Below are 22,639 nucleotides of genomic sequence, written 5' to 3' on the forward strand. Positions count from 1 at the left end.
TACTGTGTAAGTGAACCCCTGTGCTTCTGTGGAATGCCATTGACTTCAGCTCTGCATGGTTGCAGGTGTCTGCCCATGTACAATAGCTTGCAGGATCAGGAACTTAGTGAGTGATTCTGTTGATGAACTGGAAAGAATAGAATCTGGCTTATTCTTTTTTAGCTGTGTTATCTTAGCTGGATTACCACATGTGAATGGTGGTACATACTTTTGTTCCCAGATTAAGAAATTATGACTCTGAATGCACACAGGATGCAGATCTGTGAAAAAAGGTGTCATTATTCTAAGAAAGAAATGAGTCCTTGTGGCACCTTAGAGACTAACCGATTTATTTGAGCATAAACTTTCGTGAGCTACAGCTCACTTCATCAGATGCATACTGTGGAAAAAACAGAAGGTGTTTGTTTTTATACATACAAATCATGAAAAAATGGGTGTTTATCACTACAAAAGGTTTTCTCTCCCCCCCACTCCACTCTCCTGTTGGTAATAGCTTATGTAAAGTGATCACTCTCCTTACAATGTGTATGATAATCAAAGTGGGCCATTTCCAGCACAAATCCAGGGTTTAACAAGAACATCTGGGGCGGGGGGGGCGGTTAGGAAAACAAGGGGAAATAGGTTACCTTGCATAATGACTTAGCCACTCCCAAATAACAGAACGCCACTAGCCGTCACCTTCAGCCCCCAACTAAAACCCCTCCAACGCATTATCAAGGATCTACAACCTATCCTGAAGGATGACCCAACACTCTCACAAATCTTGGGAGACAGGCCAGTCCTTGCCTACAGACAGCCCCCCAACCTGAAGCGAATATTCACCAGCAACCATATACCACACAACAGAACCACTAACCCAGGAACCTATCCTTGCAACAAAGCCCGTTGCCAACTGTGCCCACATATCTATTCAGGGGACACCATCACAGGGCCTAATAACATCAGCCACACTATCAGAGGCTCGTTCACCTGCACATCTACCAATGTGATATATGCCATCATGTGCCAGCAATGCTCCTCTGCCATGTACATTGGTCAAACTGGACAGTCTCTACGTAAAAGAATAAATGGACACAAATCAGATGTCAAGAATTATAACATTCATAAACCAGTCAGAGAACACTTCAATCTCTCTGGTTACGTGATTACAGACATGAAAATTGCGATATTACAACAGAAAAACTTCAAATCCAGACTCCAGCGAGAGACTGCTGAATTGGAATTCATTTGCAAATCGGATACAATTAACTTAGGCTTGAATAGAGACTGGGAGTGGCTAAGTCATTATGCAAGGTAAACTATTTCCCCTTGTTTTCCTAACCCCCCCTCCCCCAGACGTTCTTGTTAAACCCTGGATTTGTGCTGGAAATGGCCCACCTTGATTATCATACACATTGTAAGGAGAGTGATCACTTTAGATAAGCTATTACCAACAGGAGAGTGGGTTTGTGTGGGGGGGGGGAGAAAACCTGGATTTATGCTGGAAATGGCCCACCTTGATTATCATACACATTGTAAGGAAAGTGATCACTTTACATAAGCTATTACCAGCAGGAGAGTGGAGTGGGGGAGAGAAAACTTTTGTAGTGATAAACACCCATTTTTTCATTATTTGTGTGTATAAAAACAAACATCTTCTGTTTTTTCCACAGTATGCAGCCGATGAAGTGAGCTGTAGCTCACGAAAGCTTATGCTCAAATAAATTGGTTAGTGTCTAAGGTGCCACAATTACTCCTTTTCTTTTTGCGAATACAGATTAACACAGCTGTTACTCCTATCATTATTCTAAGAGCAGAAATAGACATTAAGAACCCTGTCAAGTTTTTGATTTGTCCTTTACTCTTTGTTCAGTGTTTAGGAAATGAACAAAATACATTTGTACACATTTTTAAATAAAATCCTATACATTGATTCTCCCCTTTCCCCTCTTTCCACACACACATCTTGAGACTGCCCTATATTTTTCTTTATGCATCAACATCATCATTATTATTAATTATTTGTACTGGAGTATGTGATGGGGTATAGAAATCACACATTGGAGAGCAAGGGGTTAAGGAGCAGCTTTGGGCCCAGGCAGCCCTGTCCAGTTGCACCTGCAAAGCCTGCACCAGCTGGAGGTGGGGTTTTAAAGGGGATGCAGAGTAGCTCAGAAGGGGTCAGGCAGGGAGGGAGCAGACCTCTGCTCTGAGCTATGAGGAAGTACTTCCCAGGAGCTCTCATGGCCAGAGACCTAGAAAAACAGACCCGATAGAAACCTACAAAGGAGGACTGGTGACTGACTGGAAGGTCAGAGATTTTATGTGTAATTCTGTAATTTACTCCATGGGGAAAAGGGAAACTTGGGTAGGAAGTGGTCCTGGGGTCAGCTACGTAGCACCTCAAAGTGTAGAATGTAGCTGCCTGCCATCAGACCCTGGATTGGAGCCTGGTGGAGACAGTGAGCCTGGGCTCCACTGCCCCCTTCCCAACGACCGGACAACAGAAGCCTTTAACTTCGTAGGGGGTGCAGCTGGGGAAGACCTTGACTCTTCAAGGGCCCAGACCCCAAAGTCCCTGTACTAAAGTGAAAGCCCTGAAGTGCTCATGGGAGCTGAGGGACAGGACTATATCTGAAAAGGGGCAACTGATCTCTGGCTCCTTGTTTTGGTTACTCTTATATCTGAGGGGGAATGGTGCATTGTTTACAATCGATACTTAAATTCCCCACTTGGTTAGAAAAATGCTAAAGGAGATCAGATCATAGAATCATAGAATATCAGGGTTGGAACGGACCTCAGGAGGTCATCTAGTTCAACCCCCTGCTCAAAGCAGGACCAATCCCCAACTAAATCATCCCAGCCAGGGCTTTGTCAATCCTGACCTTAAAAATATCTAAGGAAGGAGAGTCCACCACCTCCCTAGGTAACACATTCCAGTGTTTCACCACCCTCCTAGTGAAAAAGTTTTTCCTAATATCCAACTTAAACCTCCCCCACTGCAAGCTGAGATCATTACTCCTTGTTCTGTCATCAGCTCCCACTGAGAACAGTCTAGATCCATCCTCTTTGGAACCCCCTTTCAGGTAGTTGAAAGCAGCTATCAAATCCCCCCTCATTCTTCTCTTCCGCAGACTAAACAATCCCAGTTCTCTCAGCCTCTCCTCATAAGTCATGTGTTCCAGTCCCCTAATCATTTTTGTTGCCCTCCACTAGACTCTTTCCAATTTTTCCACATCCTTCTTGTAGTGTGGGGCCCAAAACTGGACACAGTGCTCCAGATGAGACCTCACCAATGTCGAATGAGGGGAACAATTTTGAGTCTCTTCTAATTGAATCTTCTCTCTCCTCACGAGGCATGTGTATTCAGAAGAAGCTTCATTGTGTTGGTTTGGAGCTTACAAAATATGAGTGCGGATTTGCAAAAAACAAACTACCCAAACTTGTCACATCTCTACAAATATATGGTGGCCTTGTGATCTAGTGCCAAAAGGCTTTATTTTAAGTGATCAAAGCTACAATTGACACTAATTACTGTTTTCTTTTAGTTCCAGAAGGAGAACTCCTGCTTTTGCTCATATTCCATACCTCATCAGGGACAGATCCTTCTCATATTAAATGTCTTCAGTATTCATAAACCAGTGAATACTATGATTAATCCAATATTTCTTGTTCAGCAAATTCAGTTTGTCTCTGTTGTTAGAGGTTATATTGACAGCACATCTGGAAAACTGGGACAAACCTGGCAGTGACTCAAAGTACATGTGGGCTTCTTGCAATCCAGTCAAAGTTATAAAAGTAGAATGCCATGATTTCCTAGGTAATAATTACAATAAAGCTGTATATATTTCTTACAGCCAAGTAATACATATTGGACGCAAATGTAGTAAGGGCACATTGCTTGTCTATCTTTCCATTTGCAGCTACAATGCTACAAAAATTGTGTTGTGCCTAATAGAATTTGACATAATGTTCTTAATCATTTAAAGCAAGAAGTTATTGGATTTTAAAACGCTGACTTAAAGTGCATTCTAGATGGACTCATACTGCACTTACAATGATGTCTTAGATCTCAAAATGTTTTACAAATGATCAATGCCTATCTCTATTTCCCAGGTAGATATGCTGAGATACAGAGGGGTATAGTAGCTGGTCAATGTAACCTGAAAATCAGTGAATAAAACCCAGGCACCAGATTCTTCTTCCACAAACATGATCAACTCAACTGAAAGCAATGGAAATTTGTCTTGCCTGAGGAGATTCCAGGCCTATAATGTCTGACTCACCACTAGTACATTCTCACAACTAGAATTACCATAAGTTCCACACTAATCATTAGTCTGTGCATTGACCCACAGTTTGATCTCATTTCTAGTAAGATTTCAAGTAAATTAACACACTAAACAAGCATTCTGACACCAAGATGCAGCATTCGTTTTGAAATGACAAGCACACAATGATGCCAGAGTTACTCAACATAGTTTCCTGACATGGCTTCCCCATTTACCATTCAGTGTACAGCAAGGACGTATGAAGAATGTATAAACATCAGCAGAAGATCATTGTGAAAGCACCCTCTACATGCTCTCATCTGAGGGAGGGTACAATAGGCACAGAAAACATATACAGCAGATTCCGATTAATAGGAAGTCGGATATTGACAACTTCTGCTTAATAGCACCATTTTGCCGGAACCAATCCCATCCACTTTCAAGTCAGTGGGATTCAGATATCAGCAATGGCATGCTGCTTATTAACAACATTTTTGGAAGAGAGGCCCCAGCTTCAGGCAGGTTTGCGAGGCTGCAGCCAGGGAAGAAAGTGGTGAAGGGTCCTGAGCACCCACCTCAGGCCGGTTTCCAGGGCTCTAGCCAAGGAAGGATGTGCTGGAACGTGTCTCCCCTGCCTGCAGGCTTGCACACCCGCTTGCGGCTGGTTCTCAGCTCGTCCCAGCACTTCCTTTTGGGGCTGCAGCTCCGCAAACCTGTCTGCATAGAGGGACTACACAGGAGGCAAGGGGCTGCAGGCTGGGAGGGGAGCAGCAGCCTGGATGTTGGAGGTGCATGGTACCTCTTTCTGTGCTCTTTGGACTATGTCCTGCTGGGGAACTGCACCCAGTGAAGGAAGCACTAGGACGTACTGAGCCCCGACCACTGGAGAGTGCACAGAGACATACAGCTCCACATGTGCCCAGCATGATCCCTACTCCCTGTAAAAAGCCCCAGCCTCGGGTGTAGCTCTGCCTACAGGCAGGGTTGCAGCCATACAGCCAGGGAAGGCGTATCCCAGTGCTTCCTTCCCTGGCTTCTGCCCTGTAAACCTGCCTTCTGCTTATTAGCAGCTGCTGGATAATGTTGGCAGCTGTGGGGTTGCCAACAAATGCAATCTACTGTACAACATTTTTACCATATTGATTTTATTGAGGAAGTCTTGGAGGATGGAGCCAAAGCCCTGAGATCAGCCCAGAAGGAAGTCAAAGGACTGGAGATTTAGTCAGGAGATTCAGAAATATTTGGCTTGCTGAATAAGGACATCATCCGTGCTGCTTAGCTAATGAATTTTATTTAGTAACGAATTGTTATTTAACAGTGTACATTTTTGGTTGTCCACCATGGAGCCTGAAATGGGACTCAAACCCTTCTAGTTTTGAAAAGTCAGCAGAAATTTTTAGGATCTATGAAGCACACTGTCTCACAGAACTAAGGGTTTTTCTCTACAGGGCCATTATTGCAGGTTTCCTCTTTTCGTTACAAGATCATTGCTGATTTCGGTAAGGACAAATCAGCTTTTTAAGGAAGTAGGCTGTTGAAATTCTGCAGTGACTGAAAGTGTATCTGCTGTGACAATCTTTAAAACTCCTTAATACTTCTTGGGGCAGAGGTGGGCATGCAAACGTTTTGCACAAAATAAATGGAGGAGCTTGGAAAGGAGTCCAAGCAATGTAGCTATTCTGGCTGGCTCTGTGAACACCCACTAATTGGCTAGCTTGAAAGGGCTACCCTCTGGATCCATGACCTCAGAGTGCAATCACTAGAGCAGTGCCAAGGCATCCTGGGCTCTATGTATGCTTTCCAGCTAAAAGGGAGGATATGCTGCACCCAGATGGATCCAGCGATCCCCAACAGCATATTTCGTTTAGGCTTCCTGGGAAATAGAACCATACAGACACAGGCAACTTCTTCAGCTTTATTTAACAGGCTCCATGACTGACTAGCATTTTCAAACAGCCAGATTGTGTAGTCAGGTTTCAGCTGGCTGGAACTATGTTGTATGTACAAAGTGGAAGGATTAGACTGGAAAGAGAGATCTAGGCTTCATCAATCCTTCTTTCTTATCTGCTGCACTGATAGTAGCAAATGGGACTAAATTAAATACAAGGACTTATTCAACATTTACTAACATAACCTATCAGAAAACTTTGCCTGTATAAGGAGAAAAGACAAACTAATCATTATCTTAATTTACATGTGCAATGAATTCTCCAGTTTGTGAAGTGGCCAGATGGGATGTAAAAGGAAATGGGATAAAACCAATAGTGGTGTTAATAGGAAAAATAAGAGCAACTTGGCAAAGTGACAAAATTTCTTTTTTTATTCCCATTACCCAAGGAGGGCACCCAAAAAAGTGGCCCCCAAGAGTTTAAACCTTTTCATGTAATCTTTAATTTTTGTTACAATCATGGTTTCCAATTTAAATCCACTGCTTCCCCTGCTCTGTGTATCTGCCACACACTGGTATACTGTCAAAACAACGTACAAGGGTAGTCTGTTATTTGCTAAGCACTGGCAGTATGCCAGGTGCTATACAAAACACAAAAAAGAACAGTACCTGCCTAAGGAGTTTACAGGCTAAAAGAGAGACATAGCTAAGGCAAGATGCACTAGGAGACCCAGAGGAGGCTGATAACTCAGTTCATCGATTTTTAATTTATTTATGAATTTTAATATCAATTTTAGCTCAGTCTGTCTCCTATGCAGCATTGTGGTGGTGAAGGCAGATAACTGATTGAGAGCCTTGCTGAAGAGCACCTTTGGAAGGGATGTCAATGAGCAGAGGGTGAGCCCTTACTGCACTTGGATTGGGAGCTTGTTCCCCGGAAGGTTACAGGGGATTGACAATGTGGGAGGAGGCTATTATTAGTAGAAGTATGCTATATGAACAGGGTGGGTATGGTGTGGGAATCGGTGCTGCCTAAGAGGAGGCAGTTGCTGTTATAAAGGTAGGATGGGACCAGGGCTCAATCATGTTCACTAAAATATTATTTTACAATTTATGCTCTGAGCAACAGTAAAGAGCATATGTTTTAATTCAGATAAAAAAAATTGAAGTGTAGATGAAGTGTTTCATCAGGCTGAGGCTCTTCCTGGTTGCCAGCAGAGTTCCTTGGAGAACAGATAAACAGTGGGGAGGTAGTTAGAGTTGACCTGAGACTGCTTTAAACCTGTACTGGAGGCTGAAACTTCTGCTGACTGGCCCCAGAATATGAGGAACAAAAGTGACCACCTCGACTCGCTGAACCTCAGTTCAGGCTAGGACTATATGTAAGCGGGGGAATAGTCCCGCTATTGTGGGGAACTTTCCTGGCTTCTCCACTACCCCAGTGAAGTGGGCTAGCAAAAGGATCTGAGTCCTCGCTCCCACTTCCTTTACCCAGTGGCCTCCCTGCCCTTGAGGACTCCCCTTCCACTCTCCTGTCTGGCAGAGTCCTCGTAACCCCAATAAGGCTAGGTCCAGGATTCCTGGGGGGCTCGATCCCCAACCCTGCTGTGGTCACCTAGGACAGGGACTAGGGTGTCCCCACTCCGGGGTACTCTCTCTCTCTGCACTGGACACTTCTCTGACCCACTGACTATTACATACAATTTAAAGCAAATGCAAGTTATTTAATCAACAATTAATTTTAAAAAGAATAAGGAAAAATGGGAAAGGTTAAAGGAAACACATCAACCCGCTCTCTGGCAGGGAACATCACAAACGGTGTCTCTGGAATGTCAGGGCAGTTCACAGTCTGTTCCTTGTAAGTCCCAGGCATTCTTCTCAGGCCCTGGCTGTGCTGCAGGGATGCCGTGGGTTGGATGCTTGCTCTGGTGGTGGCCACACGCTCTCAGGCTCTAAGTGGTAGGAACCCTCCTTCCCCATGTCGCCCCCGCCCTTTCGGGGTTACGATCCAAGCCTGGCCTGCAGAGCCTCTTGGCTGAGGTGTCTCCCTCTGCTGGGCCCGCTGCCCAGGGTCCCCCTCGCTCTTCCCAGCTGCTCACCGCACCCAGCTCCGGACTGCTCCAGCCCCAGCTCCACCACTCTGTCTCAGCGCTGCTGCTGCTCTGCCTCCAGCTCCCTGGGCTGCTTCTTTGGCCCCTCTGCCTCTGGTTGCTACAGCTCTGCTCCCAGGACAAGTCTGCTCTCTCTGGGCTGTGCCTCTGGCTTTGGGGCTGCAGCTCTGCTCCCAGGACAGGGTCTGCTCTCTCTGGATCTGGCACAGCTCTGCTCCCCAGCGCAGCTTGCGCCCCTGCTTTCCCCTAGCTCGGCCCCACTCTGTCTGACCCAGGCAATTCCAGCTAACACGGAGGGCGGGACCTCCCTGGCCTCCTGACTCGCTGATTAGCCTGCCCGCCCTGTCATTCAGGCTGACCTGGAGCATTGGCCTCTCCCCATTGTTCCTGGAGACTATCAGTTTCGGGGTCCTGATTTCCCATAGACCCTTCGCTTTTTAGTACTGGGAGCTAGCCAACCAAAACACCCCCACTGAATGTTAGTAAGGGGGCAACAGTCCCCTTACATATAACAGTGTTTAAAAGAGAACTGGATAAATTCATGGAGGTTAAGACCATTAATGGCTATTAGCCAGGATGGGTAAGGAATGGTGTCCCTACCCTCTGTTTGTCAGAGGGTGGAGATGGATGGCAGGAGAGAGATCACGAGATCACTTGATCATCACCTGTTAAGTTCACTCCCTCTGGGGCGCCTGGCATTGGCCATTCTTGGTAGACAGGATACTGGGCTGCATGGATCTTTGGTCTGACCCAGTATGGCCATTCTTATGTTCTTATTCCTGCACCAAGCAGAGTTCAGCCAGAACAGAAAATTGGGGCCTGAGGCATGGCTGCTTTCATAGATGAGTGCATCACCGCATCGCTTTCGTAGAAATTCAGCTTTCACAAAAGCAAATAGATATCCAGGCATTTTTTAGCCTGTTCATTTTCCCCATGAGACTTGCATACAACTCCTATTGAAGTCAACAGGAGTGTTATGTTCTTCTGAGGACAGATTTTGGACTTCACTTTATATTAATCTGTAATGTGAGAATGTGTGCACTTGAAGGAGACTTAACTAGTAATTGTATCTGTTGTCTGCAGAATGTGAGTTCTTTATATTATTCAAATCCTTAAAATGTAAATCATCCTATTTTCATAATCTCACCTTTATTGTCAATGTCTTTTTTTTTCTAAGCCCTTGCACTTTATCCCTCATCGAGTAGTTTCACGTTAAGGTTAGCATTATCATGTAAAGCAGCTGCTTTCAAATCCTCTGGAGTTAGTGCCACTGCAGGCGGTGGGGCAGCGGGCACAATTTGGATCTGTGTTCTAGGATGAGGAAAGTAACAGATGATCCATGCATGTAAGTATTTTAGAATGTTAGAAGAATGCTAGAATGACACAAGAATGCTATGAGCATGCCACACAATGTGCCCTGCTGCATTACCATTACATAGGGAAAACACTAATGACTGACAGATTATTTTAATTTTGTTAGTCGGTAATAAAAATGATTATTCATAGGAAAAAATGTAACCAGACCAAACAAAAGCTATCCATGCCTTTGTTAAAGGAATTACAGTATGTTGGAGTAATCGTTTAAGAACCTCAGACAAAGATTATCCTTGTAATGCCACATCAGTCACTGAGACCTTTGATTAACTTGGGCTTCATCAGTGCAGAAGGCATGAACTGAATTTATTCAAAGGCTGACTGAACTGACACTAGCCATTTGGGGAAAAAAAATCTAAGCAGTGAGGTTACATGTGAATAGTTATAAATTTATGATAAAAAATATAAGGAGAATTACTCTTCATGCCTGGAACATAAACTGGAAGTAATTCTCTCCCCCACAGCAGAGTTATAGATCAAGGTGTTTTACATGAGTATTATGCCTTGCTCTGAAGCATTTGGCCACCATTCAAGGCAGAAGACTACTCTGCAGTATGGCAGGTCTTACATCCTTATGCAATTTAACTGTCTACCTACTGCCATACATTATACTAGTGGAACGCATCTCAAGCAGTAAGGAATTTATTCTTACAAGGGACCTATAAGGTAGGGAAGGATTATCTTCATTTTACAGATGGGGAACTGAGGCACAGAGAGAGTAAATGACTTGTTCAAGGTCACACAGGAAATCATGTGTCAGAGCCAGAATCACAGTCATGGTCTCCTGAATCTTGATCCTGTGCTGTAACCACAGACCATCCTTCCTTGATTGTTTGTGCTAATATCCCATTTCTACATCTTTTCTCTGACCTCTTTTGGGTTTATTCATCCATTTTCTTCATCTCCCTTTGCTTGTGTAGCAGCCATTCTCTCCTCTCCCCTCCCACGCCCCCGCTCCTTAGCAGCAAGGGCAGTTGAAAAGAATTAAGTTAGACAGAAGAGTTATATTCCTCTTCTGTCTAAAATATGTCAAACGTATGCAGGGTATTTTCAGAAATTTTCTTACAATCTTAGTGTAGTTTGGGGTTGAGTAAATATGAATTTTACAGACTTCTAGCGTGGGAGGAGTTACTGCATACATTTCTGTTTTCCTTTTTGTTTTCTTTTGATGATGGTTTAGGTGTTTTGGATGGATACATCATTTGTGATTTCAAAATACAGCTACTTGCACAAAATTACTGTCTTAAAGGAAAACTTCCTTTTCACTAAGTTTCCTGTGATATTTGCTAACTATTTGCAAGAATTTAAAGGATCTTCTGGGTTTTGGGGGGACTCTATTTTTCTCATGCCTTCCTCTTGATTCCAGACTCCAATGCAGCAGAATTAGAGGCTTCACTTATGAGTTACAGTATATGCAGATCACATGGACACAGTCTCCATGGAAACTGTCTAATTTGTGCTTATATTCAATTAGAATTGTCCATTACCTCTCCAAATGAAATTTAATTTGAATACATGTGCCAGTCATTTTTTAAAATCGTATGATATTCCTTTTCTGTCATTTGACTGACTAGATTTCTAGGAGGTTGAACGTGAATGAAAAAGTTTATTTAACTATGATAAGTGTAGGAATACATGTTACTTTTTCTGAAACTTTTAAAATATTTTCTGATTCTTTTTTCCATACACTATCTGGATTCTACTTCCCACTCTTATAAAATCAGTTATATTAGCTGAAGCCTAGAGTGAAGCATGACCAGGAACAAACATCTGTAAATGTCTAAATTAACATTTGCAACCATGTTATTTAATTTGAGTTAATTGGAAATCAGTTAATTCACATTACAACACAACTAAAAACACCAGACTAGAAAATTTACTAGGCCAAGAAATATACAAGGTGTATACATTTATTAAATACAGCATTGAAATCTGCAAAAACTGTAATTTTGTTTTCATTATAAGTCAAACCACACAAACTACATACCTGATGTGGTAATTATATAATCTTGGTACCTGAAAAGAAAAGCAGGTGTGGCCTAATTTGTAGCCTATTTCAAATGTTGAATGTCCACCTCAGAATAACAGTTGTATTCATGAATGTGAGTTAATTGGAAATCAGCTACTCGGGTTACAACTCAACAAAAAGAGAAGCCCAATATGTCACTGTGTTTGTTCTCTGAAAATGTGTGCCCCGTTTCCCAGTTACCTAAGCAGTGGTAGACAGGAAGTACCTCCCCCTTCACTTTCACTCACTCTTCTACTTTGGACCACTTGCACTTTTGATTAAAAAACAGGGTATGGGGAGAAATACTATGAAAGACCGTTTTGACTTAAAGAATTTCCTGGGAACTGTATCAGAAAAAAAAGTGAAGAAAGGACCAAAAAAGGGACATGACAAAAAATAGAGAATGTAAGGATAAGGATAATTTTAGGTACTTATATGCCCTTTGTTACTGTAGTTTCTGACCAAGTAAAGTTATTCTAAGGCACAGTGAGGCTAAGTGACTCGCCTAAGGTCACAAGGAAATCTGTGGTGAAGAGAACTAAAATGGCAAAACTAAAATGAACTAAAATGGCAGAAGAGTCACAAACAGAAAATTACTGGACCTTATACATCCAGACTTCAAAAGATTAAGTCGTGAGTGAAAGAAAATAGGCTGAAAAGCATTTATAGCAGTAAAATAAGCAGAGAGAAATGGGAAGTATTTACGACACAACTGGAGAAGTTACAATAAGAATTCTTTCCAAAGTAACTAAAAAAGGAAAACCTAAAAGGGCACCAGAAATCAATGGGACTAAGCAGAGATGGAAAAAGCAACATGCAAGCTAAAACAAAAGGCATTTATTGATACAAAGGATCTGCCCAGGTGGGAAAGTTACAAAACCAAACAAAAAGCATGAAAATAAATTTAGAAAAGCAAGAAGGGCAACAAATATTTGAGAATTTAAGATCCCTTTCCCCTCACTCTGGCCACATCATTCAGCACATACAGTATGGTGAGTCATTTAAAAATGAATGGAGAGCTTATAGCCAGGAATATGGAAATATCAGAGTTATTAAATAGTTACTTTGTTTCTGTCTTTACAGAGGAAGAGGGTGGCGATCTGCTCAAGTCGGGGATCAGTTTTCCGGGGACAACAGAGGAGGAGCTAGGTACAGATATTCTCTCTCAGATAACTTTATGCTAAGCAAGGTTAGAGGCACTTGAAATAGACTAAGAATCAGGTCTGGATAATATGCAACCAAGCAGTGAGCAAGGAAATTGATGGAGCTTTAATTTTTCCTAAGCTATCTAGATTCAATTCCCAATTATTTGGGAAGTACTACAGAAAACCTTTTTAAAAAAAAAAAAAGACCCGAAAGGAAAATAAACTAAAAAGGTATATAGTCTTTATCAAAATGTTAATGTACCTTAGTAAAGGTCTTCACCCATATGTGCATATTTTCAAATTAATTAAAATCTTAGGGGTGTGGTTTATCTGTTTGTTTTTCTTATTGAGTAGTTTTGCATTTTGTTAGGAATATTTAGCATTTCTGTCTAGACCACTACATTGTAAACTGAAAGTAAATCTTGATCATTATCCTAAAGGGTCTGGTTAAGAAAAAACCCCAGAAGACCACAGTTCGATTAAGGAGTAGTGATTCAGGGACAGGAGGCCATTGTGTTTAGCTCATCTCTTGGGGTGGGATTTTCAAAAGCAATCAGTGCTGGCCTAACTCTGCACCTACTGAAGTCAGTGAGAGTTTTGTAGATATCACTAGAAGAATATATGAGTTTTGAAAAATGTGCATTTACCAAGATTGCACATTAGAGATTAAAGGTTAAGGGAAAGAGTTATGGGATATGGCATTAATAGTGCTGGATAGAAGATTGTACTAAGAAGTGATGAAAACTATTCAGTTTAGTAAGGGGTCACAAATTAAATATTTCCACCTCCGGCCTCTGTGTGTTCTCATACTGTATGGGGTAGGTATGGTTTAAAATTCTGGCTCAGTAGTCCCTATCGATGGACGCAACTCCGGATTGCTATCAATGGAGGCAACACTGCGCCTCCTTTTTATGCCGCTCTGGCTCCCAGCTGTCCCCTTCCCTAGCACGTGGGAGTTGTAGACACATTGTGCCACTGCAGCCTACCTACTGGGAACTTTCCCCTGCAGCATTTCTGAAGACAAAGCAAATAATATATAGGTCAATGCAAGCTGGTGCAGAAATATGCGGCTCCTTTAGGTGATGGGGTAGGCAGTAGTTAGTGGAGTTCCATGTAAGCTAATGGAAAATAATTAATCAAGGAATAAGGAACCAGCCTCGGGAATATGTGCTAAATTGATCTATCATCCAGCATCCTGATTAGGAAAAGATTGTGGGGTTATTGTATAAAAGTCATTAAAACCAGTAGCAAATGTAAAGAACAGTCAATCAGAAAAAAAGCTGCATCAGGAAAGGAGCAGAAGACACAAAGAGAGGTGATATTGTTACAGTATAAGAATTCACTAAATACTGTGTGCTGTCATACCAGTCATACCACACAAAGGTATTTGTGTTGGGTTGGACCCCCCTTTTGGTGTGCCACCGGATGTGCTGGGGTCCCACTGAGCCTGCCTGTCCTACCAGCCTGGGTTTACCTTACTCTGTGCTGCTGTGACAGGCTCTCAAGCCCCTTTCCAGCACACACAGAGGCAGGAACACATCCAGCTGTAGAATCACACAGAGTCTGGGATTAACTCTCTGTGGGAGGGCTCAGCTAGGGGAATGCCGAGCTCTCCTGTGCACACACCCTCTGGAGTGTAAACCCAAAATGATATTGTCTTGCACTGAATAGAGATCTGTATAGCGTAAGCTCATAAAAATCGCCCCCTCCCTCAAAGTGGAGGGAGATATGCACAGCTCTTTGCCCTCTTCCGCCACAGTTATGAATTGCACAAACTGGGTTTTGGAATAAACAAAAAATAAGTTTATTAACTAAAAAAGATAAATTTTAAGTGATTATAAGGGATAGCAAACAGAATAAAGTAGATTACTGAGCAAATAAAACAAAACACGCAACCTAAGCTTAATTCACTAAAGAAACAGGTTAAAAATAGTAATTTCTCACCCTAAATGTTGTTTAAGGCAGGTTGCAGAGTTTCTGCTGCTTAGAGTTCCAGTTATTTCTCTTCAGAAGCTAGAGCCCGTCTCAGCCTGGACTTAGCCCTTGCCTTTCCCCAGCTTAGTTCCTTTGTTTCTTCTGGTGCTTTCAGCAGTCTTCCTTCTTGTGTGGAGAGGCAGTGGAGAAGAGCCCTGATTGACTCACTTTCCAGCCCCAAATAGGATGTACATAAGGCAGGAATCCTTTGTTTCCAATGGAAAAAATACCAGCAGTGTCCAAGGTGGTACTCCCTACCAGGTAACGTTATCCCATGACCTTGCAGTGTTAAAGCCACCAAGAGACAAGGTTTATTTGTAAGGTCCACAGGAAGGAACTCCAGGATGATGAGAGATCAACATCTTCAAAGACACATTCTGTTGTCTTTTCTAATGGCCCATTCAGGCTGATCGCCTACTGGTAGGCGTTCCCCAAGTGTACACACAGTTGTAATTGTTACATAGTCAATATTCCTAACTTCAGATACAGAACTGATACATGCATACAAAGTGGATAATCACATTCAGCAAATCATAACCTTTCCAATGATACCTCACATGTCACATCTTGCATAAAACATATGCAAAGTTATGTCATATTCATATTACAACAATATTTTTATGAATATGGGGTGCAGCATCACAGTATTGTTCTCTTGGATTCTAAGTCCAAAGAATCTGAGGTCCCCATTCTTCCCATATAGGAGAATAACCTATGTAGGGGTAGGAAGTTCTGTGAGTTTCAATTTAAGCTTCCAATTAATTCTTTCCTCATGGACCTGTTGTGCATCCTCCCACCTTACTTCTGCAGAAGAAACCAGGGATTCTGCTTCCTTAACTGACAGATCACCAAGATACGTGATAGACAAGAGGCACCCTCATGGCAATTTTATGTAAAGCCTCGGTATGCATGACTGGGGGTGGAGGATTCCATAGAATTTGTTCCATTATTTCCAATTCATTATTATGTGAACCAGAGTAAGATGTCTCTGATAAGGCGTTTGGTCTTGTGCTCATTGAAATCAGTGGGAACCAGATCAGATCCTAAAAGGGAAGCTTGCTTTTATCACTTGTACTCTAACCCAAACAACAGTTAGTACAGGAGAAGTGTAGGCACCTATTGTCCCCAGCAGGATATGGATAATTCCAATTGAAATCAGTGGAAGTCTCCTATTGGCAGAGAACAGGGCCCCTGTTTTCTAATATTAAAATTATATTAGAAACAGTCTGCAGTAGAGAAAAAATACATGATGTCTTTGATGAACTCCAACCCCATAGGTGTGGGCTTTTGATCTGGGCATAGAATGCTGACCCGAGAAGTCCTGGTTTTGACACAGATTTGCCCCTAATCTAGGGCAAATCACTTAATCTCTCTGCCTCCATTCTCCTGTTTCTAAAATTTGGATAATATTACCTGCCTAGCTTTCAGGGATATTGTCAGGATTAACTAATGTGTGTACAGTATTTCACAAATTTTAAAGCACTGTGTAAGTGCCAAATAGAATTATTTATAATCCCCTGCATAAAGTGAGAGAAGCTATCAAGGGACAGGACCGAGATCAACTCTGGCATAGTATTGATTCTGCAAAACAGCTCATCAGTTTATACAGCCAAAAGCTTATTGGATTCTTTTAAAAAGGCTTACCAAAGCTTTTGAACCCACTTTATTCTGTAGAGTAATATTTCAAAGGTTTCTACATTGTTGTTTGTTTAATGGAGATCACAATATGGAAAGAGCTTTCGTTATTATGAAATCTACTATCCAGCTTGATCCAGCATTCCTCCCATACCCAAATCCCCATTGTTTCCATTGGGAACATCCACTGAGAGGCAACATGGTCAACAAGGAAGGGCCTCAGAGTGGGAGTCATAAAGTCTGACATGCTGCATGACCTTGAACAAGTCACTTTAAATCTCTGGATCTGCAAAACTTCAGTTATTAAAACTTGCCGGCCGCAATGCAATATGTTGAGATCTATGATGATGTGTGATCTCTAAATACACAGTTTTATTAATATTATTATTAATGTAGGATGGGCCCATAGAGAGTAGCATTCTGTGAAGCTATGCTTTATGCTAGTATTTAAATTCTAAAGTCCTAGATCAGAGACCTCATCTCGTTTTGGCCTGTAAAGTGACTGTTCACTTTGGACACCACAGAAATAATGCTAGCCTAAGGTCACTGAGAGAAATAAGGAAAATGTATTATATTTCAAGGGACCAAATTGTAAAAGAAAAGTTTGGGGTGGTGGGTGGGAGGAGAGGCTGCATTTCAAAAAAGTTTTAATGGGTGATTTTCATACTGGAATAAATAGGGAAAAGATAACCATTATTAAAAATGTATTGAGACAGTTGTTTTTTTAATTCCCATTTGTAGCAATAAAGATATTTGTGTTTTACAAGTCTTCACTACTCGTCGGGCAGCGTCTTGTGTTTGACTCTATTCATATGAGGAATTGCTGTAAAAATGGTTTTAATGTCACAAATTGAACATTATGACTTAAGGCAGTATTGATAGGAAAGAAAGCTAGGATGGATACAACTTTTTCTGAAATAAACATTTAAACCCTGATCCTTCAATTTGATATGTCTCGCTAGGTACAACTAGCTAGATACAACCCTTATCACTGAGCATCTCTCAGTTATTAAATGATTTTACACTCATAACTGCCTGGTGAAGTAGGGGGAAGTATGATCCCCATTTTACAGACTTGCCTAAGGTGTCACAAAAAGTGTGAATAAAACTCAAAACTTCTGTATCCCAGTCCAGTATCCTATCCACTAGGCCATCTCTCTTCTTAATGATTCCTGATGGCAGACCATTAGAGCATCATGGAATGTAATGGGAGTCAATGAGACTCAGAGGCCTTCCCCCCACACACCCCAGATTGCCGGAGTGGTATGTAAATTTGTAATTAGTAAACACACTAAGAAAAAATAGATCTTAGGTACTTATATGGCCCCCATTAGGATCTGAGGACCTCAGAATCTTTAATGTATTTATCCTAAAAATAGCCCCGACAGGGAGGGAAATGCTATTATTCCCATTTTACGTATGGAAACTGAGGCACAAAGAGCCAAAGTGACTTGCATAAGGTCACACAGGAAGTCTGTGGCAGGATAGGGAATTGAAGCCAGGTCTCACAAGTCCCAAGGACAATACTTCCTCCTTATATGCTGAAAAAGATATAAAATTATGCTTTTATATTTAGGCATGAAAGTCCCTCTTAAGCCTAAAATTTATCTGCTGCCTCTTAAATAGAAGGTGTGCTAATATTTCTTTACATATCTGTGTTATGTACTTTATACCTGTGCAAATTCTAAGAAGAAAAATAGTTCTATGAACACGTATTCATATTTTTAAATATAGCTACTATGTGCCCTTTCTGTTCCCCAGCTGCAAATATTTTAGTGGAGCATTTACTGTCAGGAATGGCCATAAACACAGAGAATTTTAATCAAATATTGGAGAATATTTTTGGAAAACAAATTTGAACTTGAAATTGCATATATTCTTACCTGAAATCTGATTCTAAGTGTTACCCATCCAACCAGGGAACAGAACCATGCCACGTGACCTAAATATCCAATGAAAACTGATTAAACAGCCTGGATTTTAATTACTGACCCCTGGCAATTAACTGCTTACCTATGTCTATTGACCAATAATTATGATGCAGCTCATAATTCCAAATAATTCATTTAGAAAATGAAAACAGTGGGGCAAGTGCTATTCTCCTCTGCTTTAGCGCCACTTCATCTCGCAGTCAATTTTCAAACAGGAAAAGAGCTAATATTCATAATGAATTATTTGCCCATTTCTGCTATTGAATAGACAGTGGTTTTATTTATTCATTTGTTTGTCAAGAAGTAAAGTTGGTTTTTGGTACAAATGATTTTTGCCCTCTTACCTGGCCAGCTTGCTAGAGATGCACAAGTACTTTCAGTGTGATGTTACATCTAGAATATCAGGGTTGGAAGGGACCTCAGGAGGTCATCCAGTCCAGCCCCCTGCTCAAAGCAGGACCAATCCCCAATTTTTGCCCCAGATCCCTAAATGGCCCCCCTCAAGGATTGAACTCACAACCCTGGGTTTAGCAGGCCAAGGCTCAAACCACTGAGCTATCCCTCCTTCCATCTTTATGTCTTTACATCTTGCAAAGACATATTGTATGTTTTAAATTTACTCTCATTACAGACAGCTAATATGCTGGGGTTTCTTATTCCTTAAAAACAAAATAATTATCCTGATTTGCACTCAGTGTCCTTTCCTCCACTTGCTGCTCTTCCGTAGTAAGCCTTAGACCCTATCTTTACTGGAATTTTTGAACTGATATAGCTATGCCAGTGCAAGCCCCAGTGTGGATATAAGTGACCATGGGAAATCTCACAAAGTACCAGTCACAGTTGGCACTGGTGCAGTGTGTCTCCATCAGGGGTTTACACCAGTGTAATTAAATCAGCATAATTATACCAGGTCAAATTTCCCAACTCTAGCCAAGCCCTTATACAGATGCTCAGAAACTTCAATTCTGAGTTCATTTGCTATCTCGAAGATTTTAAAACTGAGAGTTTCACACACAGTTCCCTTTCCTTTGTGCAGTTCATTACTGCCAAAAGTAACTTTGTCTTCATCAGTAATCAGACAACGGCAGAATTAGACCATTCACTCTCAGGGCTATAGCTCAGCACTTTGGAGACTGTCATGTAGCACATACACAGTCACACCTTCTCATGGGCTGAGTCTATGACGGTCCTCCTTGCCTGCCATATAGGTGCACTAGGTCCCAATGAAAATTAGGGGAGGCATTGAGAACTTGCATTATCTCCCAAACACTCAGAATGGAGCTGTCAGCCTAGTAGAAAAGAGAGAGTGACACTGGTTAAAAAATCTCAGTCTGAAGATAGCAGAGAAAAGGGTATTTTCCACCTGCCTACCATGGTAGTATATTTGAAAATAATTTTTTCCCAGTCTAGACTCTCTCCCTGCTCTCTGTAGGAACTCATTAAGGATGAAGAAAGCTCTTCAGTTCTGGTGGCTTGAGTGGGAGAGAAAATTCATTATACGTGGTAGAGCTGTTAGAGGTTGTGGCAAGCAGTAGCTCCTGAAAATCCCTGATTAGCTATACAGTTTCAACAGTGGAACAGGTGCTATTCTCCTCTGCTTACCTTTAGCCCCAAGTCAACCAATGCACAGGCTCAGCTGACCCTGAGTTCAGCCTGTTTATGCAGCTGTCTGGTCATGCTCTACTCCTTACAGACACATAAACCAGCCTGGGCATTACTTCCAGATTTGTTAAAACAGTATCACTTTCTACAGCTCTACAAACATAAGGTTAAAATGTAACATAGCACTAATAACCAATATGATAGCTCAGTCATGAAGCCAGTTAGGTTTTGCTACCAGCACTCCCCTTGCAAGTCTGTTCCAGAATGTCACTCATCTGAGTGTTAGAAAATTTCATCTAATTTCAATCCTAAACTTGTTGATGGCCAGTTTATAGCCATTTGTTCTTGTGTCAACACTGACACTTAACTTAAATAACTTCTCTCCCTCCCTGGTATTTATCCCTCTGCTGTATTTATAGAGAGCAGTCATATCTCCCCTCAGCCTTCATTTGATTTGGCTAAATGTGCCAAGCTTTTTGAGTCTCCTCTCGTAATGTAGGGTTTCCATTCCTCTGATCATCCTAGTAGACCTTCTCTGCATCTGTTCCAGTTTAAATTCATTTTTCTTAAACATGGGAAACTAAATTTCACACAGTATTCCAGATGACGTCTCACCAGTGCTTTTTATAACGGTGCTAACACTTCCCTATCTCTATTGGAAATCCTAGGTTTGAATTAGCCTTTTTCATAGCCATATCACATTGGTCGCTCATAGTCATCCTGTGATCAACCAGTACACCCTGGTCTTTTTCCTTCTCCATCACTTCCAACTGATAAGTCCCCAGCTTGTAGCAAAAATTCTTGTAGTTAGTCCCTAAATGCATGACTTTGCACTATTAAATTTCATCCCAATTCTATTACTCCAGTTTTCAAGGTTGTCTAGATGTTCTTGTATGGTATTTCCAGTCCTCCCAACTTTGTGTCATCCACAAATTTTATTAGCATGCTCTCACTTTTTGTGCCAAGGTCATTAATAGAAATGTTAATTAAGATTGGTCCCAAGACCAATTCCTGAGGAACTCCACTGGTAACCTCTCTCCAGCCTGACAGTTCACCTTTCAGTATTACCCATTGTAGTCTCCCCTTTAACCAGTTCCTTATCCATCTTTCAATTTTCATGTTAATCCCTGTCTTCTCCAATTTAATTAATAATTTCCCAAGTGGAACTGTATCAGATGCCTTACTGAAATCCAGGTAGATTAGATCTACTGCATTTCCTTTGTGTAAAATATAACTTATCTAAGCGGGTTTCAGACTTCTGAGTGCCAATCTACGAAGGGCAGTGTACGTACAGGGCAGCGCGTGTCTCTCTCTCTCTCTCTGTCACAGACACACACACACATACACTGTGTGTGTCTCTCTGTCGCACACACACACACACACACACTCTCTGTCTTTCACACTCACCTCCCAACACATACTTGTATTATTGTTGTTGTTATTACTTGATACTTCTTTCAAAGTGTGTTGTTTTAGTTTTTTGACTGGTCTATGCATTTCATAATTTTTATTTCTCTCTTACGCTTAAATTTAATTCTTTGAGTAGTGAGTTCTAAAATGCCCAGCCTGTCCTGGCTGGAGTAATTATCCCTATGGTAACTTTAAAAATATATATATTATATCTAGGTTTCTTTCTACTGGTGGCATACGTCCAAGTAATTCCAAGCCTCCTGTACATTCAGATCCTTGAGTTTTTCGATTCAATTGCTTATCACTTGAGGTTCAGTCCCCCTGTGTTTATCGATCAGTAAACCTCTGAAATGGATTCTTCTGAGGGTCAACTCTCAAAGTAAAGTTTATTCAAACTGTGAGGAATGTGAAGTGGAGTCTAGTGGTGGAGGAAGCTCCATGCTCTTTCTTCCCCTGCTGGTACCTGCTAAAATGCAAATTGTTCTATTTCCTGCAATCTCCCCCATTCTCCTTGTTAGTTTGATGGCCCTATTTACTGTTTACATTTAAATGTGCCTTCATTGTCTGCCTGATGACTGGGTTGATCAGAGAAGTAAACTCATTTCTTTGCCAGGGCAGATCTGTTTATCATCTGCCCCTGACATGCCTGGTTAAATACATTTTAGTCATAATCCCAGCATATATCCATAACTCTTAATACACGCTATTTTCATACATCACACATGAATATTAATGATCAGTGAGTTATTAGTTTTCAAATTATACCAAACTGGGCATATTTTTTACAAAGATTATTACAACAGTATGTAGGATGTGAATACAGCCACCCTAAATCTCTCCACATGCCCAGGTAGACAAAGAAGGGAATGGAACTGGGGAAGGCAGGGAAGAAAATAGGGAAGGACAGGGGCGGTTCACATTCAGTACCAAAAGTTACTAAAAAGGTTAAAAGAACAAGGAGTACTTGTGGCACCTTAGAGACTAACAAATTTATTTGGGCATAAGCTTTTGTGGACTAAAGCCACTTCATCAGATGCATGCAGTGGAAAATACAGTAGGAAGATATATATATATATATATACACACACAGAGAACATGAAAAAATGGGGGTTGCCATACCAACTCTAATGAGAGTAATCAATTAAGGGTATCAATTCTCAAACGAGAAACTGCAGAACTGGAATTAATTTGCAAACTGGACACCATTAAATTAGACTTGAATAAAGACTGGGAGTGGATGAGTCATTATACAAACTAAAAACTATTTCCCCATGCTAATTTTTCCCCTACTGTTACTCACACCTTCTTGTC

The 22,639-nt window shown here is 41.4% G+C and overlaps 1 protein-coding gene across 1 annotated transcript in view; it reads left to right on the forward strand.

Moving 5' to 3' along the window:
* The window catches only part of DLGAP2 (DLG associated protein 2), a 695,707-nt gene that overhangs the window by 557,487 nt on the left and 115,581 nt on the right, over positions 1–22,639 (forward strand). The window contains exon 5 of the mRNA XM_073336187.1: positions 12,715–12,780. Within this exon, the coding sequence (XP_073192288.1) occupies positions 12,715–12,780 (66 nt within the window). The remainder of the gene's footprint in view (positions 1–12,714; positions 12,781–22,639) is intronic.

The sequence above is a fragment of the Lepidochelys kempii genome, chromosome 3 (genome assembly GCF_965140285.1).
Source record: "Lepidochelys kempii isolate rLepKem1 chromosome 3, rLepKem1.hap1, whole genome shotgun sequence".
In the NCBI taxonomy this organism is placed as follows: Eukaryota; Metazoa; Chordata; order Testudines; family Cheloniidae; genus Lepidochelys; species Lepidochelys kempii.